The 12,813-nt window shown below is 42.2% G+C and overlaps 1 protein-coding gene across 1 annotated transcript in view; it reads left to right on the top strand.

The window, feature by feature from the left end:
• The window catches only part of gle1 (GLE1 RNA export mediator), a 62,516-nt gene that overhangs the window by 29,158 nt on the left and 20,545 nt on the right, over window positions 1–12,813 (top strand). The window contains exons 9-11 of the mRNA XM_080211983.1: window positions 1,124–1,193; window positions 2,983–3,125; window positions 6,723–6,913. Coding sequence (XP_080068109.1) covers window positions 1,124–1,193; window positions 2,983–3,125; window positions 6,723–6,913 — 404 coding nt within the window. The remainder of the gene's footprint in view (window positions 1–1,123; window positions 1,194–2,982; window positions 3,126–6,722; window positions 6,914–12,813) is intronic.

Raw genomic sequence — 12,813 nt, 5'->3', positions numbered from 1 at the left:
TCCCCCTTCTCATCCTCTAAGGGTCCAACGTTCACCCTAGCCAGCCTCTTCCTTTTTATATACTTATAAAAAAGGATAGCAAGAGTTTTTATATTAAGCGCTAACCCAGCTTCATAGTTTATCCTACCCTTCTTTATCAATTTCTTTGTCAATCTTTGTTGACATTTAAACCTCTCCCAATCCCCTTCTCGCCCACTACTCTTAGCTACTCTGAACGCCTCTGCTTTTAATTTAACACTTTCCTTCACCTCCTTCGTTATCCACGGCTTATTACCTCTCCTCCTACGGTCCTTTTTGACCATAGGAATAAATTTCTGCTGAGCATCAAGAAAGATCTCCTTAAAAATCCTCCACTGCTCCTCAGCAGACCTACCTTCCAACGCGCTCCCCCAGTCCACATTCGCCAATTCCTCTCTCATCCTACTGTACTCCCCTCTGTTCAAACTAAGGACACGCGTCCGGGAACCCACTTTGTCCTCCTCCATCTGCACCAGAAACTCCACCACACAATGATCACTCTCCCCAAGAGGATCCTTCACCGCGAGGTCCCTGATTCTACCCGCCTCTGCTTTGTCTGGCTTTTGCAAGAACAATTCCAATTGTGCCTTGCAAGTTTCAATAAATCCTCCTCCTCCGCGCACGCGCGCCCCCCCCCCCCCCCCCATCCTTCTAAACTCCAACAAATACAGACCCAGAGTTTTCAACCATTCCTCATACAACAAGCTCTTCATTCCAGGGAGAGCTTGGAATGCAAGTTTTCACCTGAACAAGGTTTGTGGTGTCTTGATGGTAACTGATGAAACTGGTATGTAAGCTATTCCTTCCTATTCCCCCTGATCAATTTTGTTGGGTTACAGTCCAGTTGGTTTTAAGAACGTCTCATTCTATCCTTGAAGCTCCCAAAGGAGGACTCCCTGCCAGCTAAATAATTTTGAGAATCACAGACATCCTACAGCACAGAGCAACCTGAAGTGGCTTGTTGCCCTGGTTCAAGACTTTCCATAAGAGAGGAGAGAGGTTTTAAAAAGTCAGGCAAAATAACTTTTTTTTAAAAACTTTCAGCATTAAATAGTGGGACAGTTAAGATGCTGCTAAAGCAGATTTCACATGCGTTCATTTCCAGGTGAAAAAGATTAAAATGGATCTTCAAAAAACAGCAACTATTCCTGTTGGTCAGATCTCCTCCATTGCAGGTGAGTGTAGGTTGTTCCTGAGACTTTCTGTCAATTCAATATGGCATACTTTATATCTTTAATATTGTTCCACTTCCCGAGCTGGTCACTTCTCTTGAGTTCTTTTGCTGTTTTTCACCATACAGCTATACTTGATTTCTTTATCCAATTTTTTTATTCATTCATGGGATGTGGGCATCGCTGGCTGGACTAGCATTTATTACCCATCCCTGAGGGCAGTTAAGAGTCAACCACGTTGCTGTAAATGGAGTTATATGTAGACCAGACCAGGTAAGGACAGCAGATTTCTTTCCCTAAAGAACATTAGTGAACCAGATGGGTTTTTACAAAAATTGAAGTTGGTTTTGGGGCCATCATTAGACTTTTGATTTTTTTTTTAATTGAATTCAAATTTCTGCGTGGTGGGGTTCGAACTTGGATCCCCAGGGGTTTCTCTGGGTCTTTGGATTACTAGTCCAGTGACAACACCACTACATCACTGCCTATCCCTTGCTATGGTCCATTTGATATTTGTTTTCTAGCTGCTTTTTCTCCTGGTCACATTCCCCATTTCCTTGAAGGTATCATCTCCTTGCCAGAGTCGTGTGTTTCCAAGAGCACTGGCTGCTCTCCTGGATTATGCTTGAATGGACATTTTTTTCCTTCATAAACATTGATCTTTGGTCACTGTCCAAAAGAGTAAGGAGCAGGTTTCCATCCCCTCCACTGACTGGTATTTCCCTGTGACTGGCTATAGGGATCCTACTCCTACCCTGGCTGCGATCATCTCACCTCAAAGACTGGGGACTAAACTTGGGAGTTTCCAGCTCCACTGTGGTTCAGCTATTACTCGTGAAAATCTGCTGTCAGGAAGTTAAAAAATTTTACATTTATCTTTTTACTGAACTGTATCTGTCATAGAATCCCTACAGTGCAAAAGGAGCCCATCTGGCCCATTGAGCCTGCACCAGCAATAATCACTCTCAGGCCCTAATCCCTTGACCCCCCGGATTTACTATGCTTATCCCCATGACTAAGGGACAACTTAGCATGGCCAATCAAGCTAACCCACACCTCTTTGGACTGTGGGAGGAAACTGAAGCACCCAAAGGAAACCCGAACAGACACGAGGCAAGCATGCAAACTCCACACGGACAGTGATCCAAGGCTGGAATTGAACCTGGGCCTCTGGTGCTGTGGGGTGCTAACCACTGTGCCATTGTGCGCCCAGCTCATCTAGATCTGAACCCTTGTCGGCCTGGCCTGGCCTTCATCGTCTGTGTTGACCTTGTGAAATGAGGGCTATCAAAAATGTTAGTGGGCTGCATATGTGGCCATATGTGCAAAACTGATTTAATTAAACAATGTGAATTTTTCTTTAATTTGTTCATGGGATGTGGGCGTTGCTGGCTGGGCCAGCATTTATTGCCCATCCCTAATTGCCCTTGCGAAAGTGGTGGTGATTGCAGTCTTCATGAGCTGCTGCAGTCCATGTGTTGCAGGAATACCTGCAGTGCTGTTAGCCAGGGAGTGCCATGATTTTGGCTCAGTGACAATAAAGGAACGGTGATATATTTCCAAGCCAGGATATTTTTTGGCTTGGAGGGGAACTTTCAAGTAGTGGTGTCCCCGTACATTTACTGCCCTTGTCCTTGTCAATGGTAGAGCTCACAGGTCTGGAACATGCTGTCTAAGGAGCAGGAATGAAAGACTTGCATTTATGCAGCTTTTTGCATTGAGAGGTATTAAAGCTGTTTGTGAAAAGACTGCACATATGAAATCTCAACTGATTTCTCCATTTTTTTTTCAGGGTCTCACCTCCGTGAAATCTTTGACAAAATCAATAATCTGCTTTTGGGCAAGCAAATATCATCAGGTGGGAAGCTGGTGTCAATTTCCCAGCACCCACAAGGGCAGGAATTTGTCTGTTACAAACTGGCTGAAAAATTTGTGGTGAGTAAATTATTTTTGAGATGCGATCACTGTGATAGCACAGAAAATTTGGAAGCTAGTCTGAACACAGCCAGCTTCCACAAACAATGATAATGTAAATGGCCAACAATTATCTTGTCCAGAGATAAATATTGGCCAGGACACCAGGGGGAACTCTCCTGTTCCTCTTCAGAATAATGCAATGAAATTTTCTCTGTCCGCCTAAGAGGCCTCTGCTTTAATCTTCCAGCTGAAAGACTGCACCTCCAGCAGTACAGCTCTCTCTCTGTGTACTGAACTGGGGATGTGCTCAGGTCTTTGGAATGGGACTTGAATCCATCACCGATAAGAGCAAAACGCTGCAGATGCTGGAATCTGAAACAAAACCGGGAAATGCTGGAAAATCTCAGCCAGTCTGACAGCATCTGTGGGGAGAGAATGGAGCCAACGTTTTGAGTCTGGATGGCCCTTCGAAGGGTCACCTAAACTCAAAATATTGGCACTATTCTCTATATATTCTCACAGATGCTGTCATACCTGCTGAGGTTTTTTGGCATTTTCTGTTTTTGAATCCATGACTTTCTGATCTCAGAGCTGAGTCACAAATTTACACTTCAAATTATCCCTATATTCCTCATTCTTTAGGATTTCTTCACCCATTTCCACAATCCCAATTTGATTTCCTGGTTGTTGCTGTTTTGTGGGATCATGCTATGTGCAAAATGGCAGGCAGTTTTGACTGTGTAATGATATTGAATGACTTATTGTATGTAAAACATTTTGTGGGATGTGATTTTTGTTTATTATTGCTTGACGCTGTACAAGACAGAGTGAAACATTTAAGATAGACTTCACAGTATCCTAGCATGAAAAAGCACAGGAAAAGGCCATTCAACCCATCTTACTTGCAGCAACTCTTTTGTAAACCTAGCCAAACTGTCTCACTTCTCTACACTTTCCTGTTGACTTGTAAGTTGTTCCCCTTCAAGTATTTATTAATTCTCTTTTGCAGTTTACTGGTGAATCTGCTTCCAATGCCTTTTCAGGCAGTATGTTCAAGATCACAACAGATTTGGGCAGATGCCTTGCTGTGTATGAATAAGTCAGGTTAACTTAGAACATAGAACATAGAACATTACAGCGCAGAACAGGCCCTTCGGCCCACGATGTTGCGCCGACCAGTTACAAAAACAATGACCCACTAGCCTATACCAATCCCTTTTCGTCCATAAACCTATCCAGAGATCTCTTAAACGCCCCCAAACTAGACGCATTTACAACTGCAGCAGGCAGGGCATTCCAATCCTTCACCACCCGCTGGGTAAAGAACCTACCCCTGACATCCGTCCTGTAGCTACCCCCCCTTAATTTAAAGCCATGCCCCCTCGTGCTAGCTTTCTCCATCCGGGGAAAAAGGCTATCACTATCCACCCTATCTAAACCTCTAATCATCTTATATGTTTCAATAAGATCCCCTCTTAGCCGCCTTCTTTCCAACGAAAACAACCCTAAATCCCTCAGTCTCTCCTCATAGGACCTCCCCACCATACCAGGCACCATCCTAGTAAACCTCCTCTGCACCCTCTCCAACGCCTCCACATCCTTCTTGTAATGCGGGGACCAGAACTGCACACAGTACTCCAAGTGCGGCCGCACTAGAGTAGTGTACAGTTGCAACATTACACTGCGACTCCTAAATTCAATCCCCCTACCAATAAACGCCAAGACACCGTACGCCTTCTTAACAACCTTATCTACTTGATTCCCAACTTTCAGGGATCTATGTACACACACACCTAGATCCCTCTGTTCATCCACACTATTCAAAGTCCTCCCGTTAGCCCTATACTCGACACATCTGTTGCTCCTACCAAAGTGAATTACCTCACACTTCTCCGCATTAAATTCCATCCGCCACCTCTCGGCCCAGCTCTGCAACCTATCTAAGTCTCCCTGCAGACTATGACACCCTTCCTCACAATCTACCACACCTCCAATTTTGGTGTCATCAGCAAATTTACTAATCCACCCAACTATACCCTCATCCAGATCATTAATAAATGACCATCTGAAGATTACAGAAACTGGGTCCCAGCTTTCATTCTAAAGGGGTCTAGGCAAATACAAAAAGTCTTCAGCATTGATTGGAAAGACAAGTCTAGCATCACAAGTAATAGAAGCAGGAGTCAGCCTTCAAGTCTGTCTCGCCATTCAATACCATCGTGGCTGATTTATGCCAGCCTCAACTCCTATTCTGTGCCATTTCCCCATAAATTAAAAGTAAAGTTTATTTATTAGTCACAAGTAAGGCTTAACACTGCAGTGAAGTTACTGTGAAATTCCCCTAGTTGCCACACTCTGGCGTCTGATCTTTCAGACTGTGGCAGGAAACTGGAGCACCCAGAGGATATCCAGGCAGACATGGCAAGAATGTGCAAACTCCACACGGGCAGTGACCCATGGACAAATCGAGCCCGGGTCCCTGGTGCTGGGAGGCAATAGTGCTAATCACTGTGCCGCCCATAGCCCTCTATTCCTCAATCTATCAAATATTTATCCACTTTAAATAGTTCTAATAATCCAGCCTGTACTACCCTTTGGAGCAGAGAAATCCAAAGATTCACAACCTTCTGTGAGAATAAATTTCTACACACCTCAGTTTTAAATGACTGATCCTTTATCTTGAAGCTATGTCCCCTTGTTCAAGACTCTTCCACTAGCGAAACCATCTCACCATCCACCCTGTCAAACCCCCTCAGGATCTTATATGCTTGAATAAGGTCACCCTCATTCTTCTAAACTCTAAGGAATATAGGTCCAGACTATTAAATCACTCTTGATGGGGCAACCCTCTCATCCCAGGAATTAGCCTGGTGAATATCTGTTGCACTGTCTCCAGTGTTACTATATCTTTTTTTTAGGTAAAGGGACCAAAACTACACATACTATTCCAGTTGAGGCCTTGCCAACACCCTGTACAATTGCAACAAAATTTCCCCAGTTTTAAACTCCAACCACTTTGCAATAAAGGCCAAATGCTGTTTGTTTTCATACCTACTTGTCGGACTTGCCTGCTAGCTTTTTGTGCACTAGAACACACGTCCCTCTGTATTTCACTCACCTGCAGTCTCCCTCCATTTAGATAATCTGCCTTTTGATTCATCCTGCAAACTGCATGACCTCACACTTCCCCACATTAAACTCCATTTGCCAGGTTTTCGTCCATTCATCCAATCTATCTGCATCCTGCAGCAGAATCACAGTATCCTCATCACGATGTGTGCTTCCATCTACCTTTGTTTCACTGGCAAATTTGGAAACCTTGTGCACTGTTGATCCTTCCTCCAGGTCATTAATGTAAATAGTGAACAATTGCAGGCCAAGAACTAATCCTTGTGGCACTCTACTAGTTACATCTTTCCACTCTGAAGAAGACCACTTTGTTTCAATTGCCTGTTTTCTGTGTTACAGCCAGTTTTCAATGCCTGCTAACACACTTCCTCCAATTCCATCAGCTTTTACTTTATGCACCAGTCTCTTATGCTGAATTTTGTCAAATGTCTTCGGGAAATCTAAATTCAGTACATTAGTTTGGAATTTCTGCATGATTACTTTCAGAAACAAGGCGAGGAGGAAGTCGCATCTCACCACGAAGCTGCATTTCCAATAGCTGTCGTTGCTTCAGGGATCTGGGAATCTCATCCGAAGGTTGGCGATCTTTTCTTAGCCCACTTGCACCGAAAGTGCCCCTACGCAGTACCATTTTTTCCGTCGTGGAAAGATGGGCAACCAAAGGAAGAATACCAAAGGTAGAATTCCCTGAACAACATTACATCCTCAGAACTGCAAACATAACTGATCTAATATCTGCTTCTATCTATTAGGTGGTCATTAGTTGAAACCAATCTGGTATGTAAAATGTAAAAATGCAAGTTTCATGCTCTAAATCTCTCTCTAAGGTTATTCTACTTCAGAGAAGGGAATATTGGTTTTGCTGTGGATCTACTGTTTCCAGGTTGCGATTACCTCGGGCACTCTTTTTTGCTTTGTCCCCTATTTATAAAGCCATTCGCAATCTGTGATCTTCACTGCCAGGAAGCTATAAAGAACAAACATTTGTAGATTTTGTAAAAGGAAAACAAATTAGTGGCAAATTAATTAACTTTAGAAAAGTTATGGAATTAATTTTTTAAAAATCCTCAAGTTAATACTCCTAATCTTGCCTTCATCCTTCTGCTGTCGGGACCTGAATGCAAATTAACGTTGGTTGGTGGCTGAGATTGTCCCATTGATTTTCTGGTTATAATAACTGTGGAGTTTATTTCATTCCATATTTATTTTTAGCCTCCTTCCAATTTCTCCTTTGATACAATCCCAGAACTGGACAGGAAGATCCCAGAATGCAACTTATACTTTTATCAAATGTGGAGAAACAGAATCACAGGACTGCTAATTGACAACAAAACATTTAAACATGAAAAAATTGGATTATAATACAATAGTCCATTACTCCTTCCTTGGTTTAACAAATACACGCATGTTTTAAGATTAACATGGATGACGAAGTACATTGAAGTGCCACTGCAGGAAGATGAGTAAGAAAAAAGCTATACTTGCTGTACGGCTGGGGCTATTTGAAAAGAGAGAACATATTCAACTCAGTGGTCTCCAGATTAAAAAGGAGAATACTGAGAAGATAGTTCAAAAAAAAATACGGAACAGTCTTGAGCCATTACTGCCTGCAAGAGAAATGACAGTCAGTTAGAATCCTTGGACCTTATGATGGAGAAAATGAATCATGGAGTTCCTATACAGAATGTTTTCAGTACTTTGTGAATAAAATTGACAGTGAGTTGCTTGTGACAGTTTTTTTCAGTACAATTAGAACATAGAACATAGAACATTACAGCGCAGAACAGGCCCTTCGGCCCACGATGTTGCGCCGACCAGTTACAAAAACAATGACCCACTAGCCTATACCAATCCCTTTTCGTCCATAAACCTATCCAGAGATCTCTTAAAAGCCCCCAAACTAGACGCATTTACAACTGCAGCAGGCAGGGCATTCCAATCCTTCACCACCCGCTGGGTAAAGAACCTACCCCTGACATCCGTCCTGTAGCTACCCCCCCTTAATTTAAAGCCATGCCCCCTCGTGCTAGCTTTCTCCATCCGAGGAAAAAGGCCATCACTATCCACCCTATCTAAACCTCTAATCATCTTATATGTTTCAATAAGATCCCCTCTTAGCCGCCTTCTTTCCAACGAAAACAACCCTAAATCCCTCAGTCTCTCCTCATTAGAAGCAAAACCTACAGTTTGCTCCAGAGCTTAGTTTATTCAGCGCAGCCAGGAACCAAAACTTAAGATGACTTGACAAAGATCCTTGAAGAGCGTTGCTGTCCAAAGCCAATGATCATTGTGGGACAGTTCAAATTCCATTGAAGAAATTAAGTGGCAGGAGAAAGCAATGCCCCGTTTGTGGCAACCTTAAAAAGGTTGGCACAATATTGAGAGTCATTAGAAGATGGTCTTTGAGATTGTCTAGTTTGTGGTCTCCAAAATTACGCTTTCCAAAGAAGATTGCTTACTGAGCATCTTTGACTTTAAAGACAGCAGTAGAAATCCTAGTGTCACTGGAACTGGCTGCTAAAGATGCTTCACAATTTGGTGCAGGAATGAAGATCCACAAATTAGGAACTGTCCATAAGAAACAAAACAGCAACAAGCATGTCACAGATGTGACAAAGTGAGCCAGTGAGTGAATGCTGGAGCAAGGATAGTGCAAGTATTGTGGCAAAATGGATTACATTGCAAAAGCTTTTTGAGCTAAACCAGCTTCCTCCAAGAAGAATATTCAGAAGAATCTAGGTACTTTCCAGAAGAACCAGTTGCATTTTACAGAAGTAATTTGCAACATAAGAGAAAAGAAGTATGACCGTGAGGTACAGAATGTCCAGAGATATGAAGAACTCCAGCTGAACATCTTGTCCATACAGGGCGAATCACATGACAAAAGTTAAATGGACAATCTATTAGGATGGAGGTTGAATCTGGTGCTGTTGTGTCTTTAATTCCTGAGACTACACATCAACAAAAATCTTCTTTTAAAATCAGCTGATGTGATTTTAGGGACATATGTGGAATAGATTGTGCCGTTAAAAGGTTACATCGTGGTCCAAGGTAGAGATGAGTAAACAGACCTCTCCATGTGGTCCGCGGTAATTTTCCAACTCTATTTGGCAGACCATGGAGAAGTTAAAACTTAACTGGAAATGCTGTCAACAAATTGATTGGTGCCAGAACAGATCTGCAGTACCTTCTAGATAAGCACAAGCATATATTTGAAGAGACACTTGGCTTAATAAAGAGAATTCTAGTGAAACTCAAGATTAAGCCTAACGTCAAGTATAAAGTCTCAAATCAGGGAGTGCCACTTGTAATTTGTCCCAAGGTTGAAGAAGATTTAGTACGACTTTTCATAGAAACCCAACAGTGCAGAAGGAGGCCATTTGGTCCACCAAGTATGCACCAACTGTCTCACAGAGCATCGCACCCAGGCCTGCTCCATCCCTCAAAGCCTACGTATTTATCCCACTGATTCCCCTAACTTGTTATCACTGGTATGTCAGAGCTGGTTACAGTGACTGAGTTACCCCTATCAAACCTGTCATGAAACCAGATGGTTCAGTTTATATTTAAGATGATTTTAAATCCAGTGTTGTGTGCTATAAATATCCACTTCCTTTAATTGAAGATTTGTTTTCTGGGTTATTGGGTGGGCAGAAATTCTGCAAGCTTGATTTTTCCTAAGCATGTTTGCAGATGCACATAGCTTACCATCGTTACTCATAAAGGTATTTTTCATTTTAATGATTGTCTTTTGGAATAACATTCATAGTAGCATTATTCCAAAGATTAATGAATGAATCAAATTTTAAGTGATCTAGAAGTGCCACCTCCAATGAATGTGATGTCATTGTGTTCTTTTCTAGAATTAGTGAATTATTCCTAACTTAGCTACATTATCGAAGCCATTGCATAATTTAGTGTGTGTGAAAACAGTCATGGGACTGGACAACAAAACATGAGAAAGCATACAAGAATGCCAGAGATGCTTTGCAGAAGCCTGAAGTATTGGTTCATTTTAATCCAATGCTACCATTACTGTTTGCTTGCTACACTTCATCTTATTGGCATAGGGGCAGTAGTTTCACATATTATGCCTTCGGGAGAAGAACAACCAATAGCTTTTGCCTTGTATATCTGGCTATAGAGCTGAATCTAACTATGTTCAGCTAGAAAAAGAAGCAATGAGCATAATCTTTGGCATACGAAGGTTTCATCATTTATATGGTTGTCAGCTCACATTAACTGATCATTGATCAGTTAATATCCTTTAATATTTATGGGCTGTATAAAGGCAAACCACTGGTTGCTAGCCAATTGCAAAGATGGTCAGTGATCTTATCTGCATGTTTTTATGATGTTGTCAATCAGTATGCCGTGCTGATGCATCATCACATTTTCCCTTTACCTACTGAGCGGATGCCACCAACTAGTTTCACAAATATTTTTTATTTTTATTAGTAGATCATTTCCCTGTGATAGCTTCTCAGATTCAGAGACCGACCAGAAATGATTCCGTGATGGGAAAGGTGATGGGTATGTTATTGAAACGCCTCATCCTCACCCTGATTTAAAACAATGTGTCAAAATTGAGTTGACTATCCCAAATGGGGAATCCAAATGATCATTCCTCCTCGTCTGAGTGGATGAGTTCTTGAACAACTATGTGAAGGACACCTTAATATAGTCCAAATGAAGGAATTAGCGCAGTTATCTTTGGCCATGTCTGGATTCTCAGATTGAAGAAAAAATGGGACTGTCAACCCTGTGCATGAATAAGAAGTACACCATATTGTGTCCGTTACATCCTTAAGAGTGACCTAACAAGATATGGCAACAACTGCATGTAGATTTTGCTGGTCCATTTGAGGGTTACGTTTTTTTTCAGCCAGAAGTGACCAGAGGTTATCATGAGATCTATGATATCTGAACAAACCATTGAGAAACTTGACAAAATTTTGTTTGTGATAATGGTTCACAGTTTATTTTTAAAGTCTATTTATTTGTGCCACAAGTAGACATACATTAATACTGCAATGAAGTTACTGTGAAAATCCCTGAGTTGCCACAGTCCAGCACCTGTTTGGATTACACTGAGGGAGAATTAGCATGGCCAATGCCCCTAACCAGCACATCTTTTGGACTGTTGGAGGAACCCAGAACACCCGGAGGAAACCCATGTAGAGACGGTGAGAACATGCTGACTCCACACAGACAATGACCCAAGTCAGGAATTGAACCCAGGCCCCTGACACTGATGCAGCACTGCTGGCCACTGTGCCACCATGCTGCCCCACAAGTCAGAAGATTATTTCAAATGAAATGGCATTCAGCATATAAAGTTCCACCAACCAATAGATTCGCTGAAAGATTTGTACAATCCTTAAAACATTCTTTCAAAGCTCCAGGAGCTTCATATCTTGTGAACAGCTTTTTGGCATCTGATAGAAACTCTGCTCATGTGATTACCCGAAGTTCACCTGCATTACTCTTAAAGAGAAAGTTGAGAACTACATTTGATTTGTTATTAGATAACAAAGACACCTATGTCAGACTCCTATTCATAGACTACAGCTCAGCCTTTAATACCACTATTCCTAGCAGACTCATCTCCAAACTTCATGGGCTGGGGCTCGGGTCCTAGACTTCCTAACCCACAGATCACAATTAGTAAGGATAGGCAATAACAACACCTCTGCGACCATTGCAACACTAGTGCTCCGCAAGGCTGTATACTCCTTTATATACCTCTGACTGTACAACCAAATTCCCCTCCGACTCGATTTTCAAGTTTGCTGGTGTCACCGCCGTAGTGTGTTGGATCTCACAATGACGAGACACAGAGAATCTGGTGAACTGGCACATCGACATTAATCTTCCCCTCAATGTCAACAAAACGAAGGAGATAGTCACTGACTTCAGGAAGCTTAGTGGAGAGCACATCCCATCTACGTCAATGGGCATGACGTAGAAATGGTTGAGAGCTTCACGATTTTAGATGCTGAGATCACCAATAATCTGTCCTGGCCCCTCCATGCCGACACTATAGTTAAGAAAACCCACCAGCGCTTCTACCTAGAAGACTAAATTTGGCATGTCCGCCACTCCAACTTTTACAGATGCACCATAGAAAGCATTCTTTCTGGTTGTATCACAGGCTGATATGGCTCCTGCTCTGTCCAAGACCACAAGAAACTTCAAAGAGTTGTAACGAAGCTCAGTCCATCACTCAAACCAGTCTGCCATCCATTGACAATGTCTACACTTCCCACTGCCTCAAAAAAGCAGCCAGAATAATTGAGGTCCCCGGACGTACTCTCTTCCAGCTTCTTCCGTCAGGAAAAAGATACAAAAGTCTGAGGACACGTACCAGCTGACTCAAGAACAGCTTTGTCCCTGCTGCTGTCAGAGTTTTGAACAGACCTACCTCACATTAGTTTGATCTTTCTCTACACCCTAGCTATGACTGTAACCCGACATTCTGCACTCTCTCCTTTCCTTCCCTATATATGGTATGCTTTGTCTGTATAGCATTGAAGAAACAATGCTTTTCACTGTATACCAATATATATGACAATAA

The sequence above is a fragment of the Carcharhinus amblyrhynchos genome, chromosome 25 (genome assembly GCF_965287045.1).
Source record: "Carcharhinus amblyrhynchos chromosome 25, sCarAmb.v2.hapA, whole genome shotgun sequence".
In the NCBI taxonomy this organism is placed as follows: Eukaryota; Metazoa; Chordata; class Chondrichthyes; order Carcharhiniformes; family Carcharhinidae; genus Carcharhinus; species Carcharhinus amblyrhynchos.
Note: the sequence above shows the minus strand (reverse complement) of the source record. Positions and strands in the feature narration are given on the sequence as shown.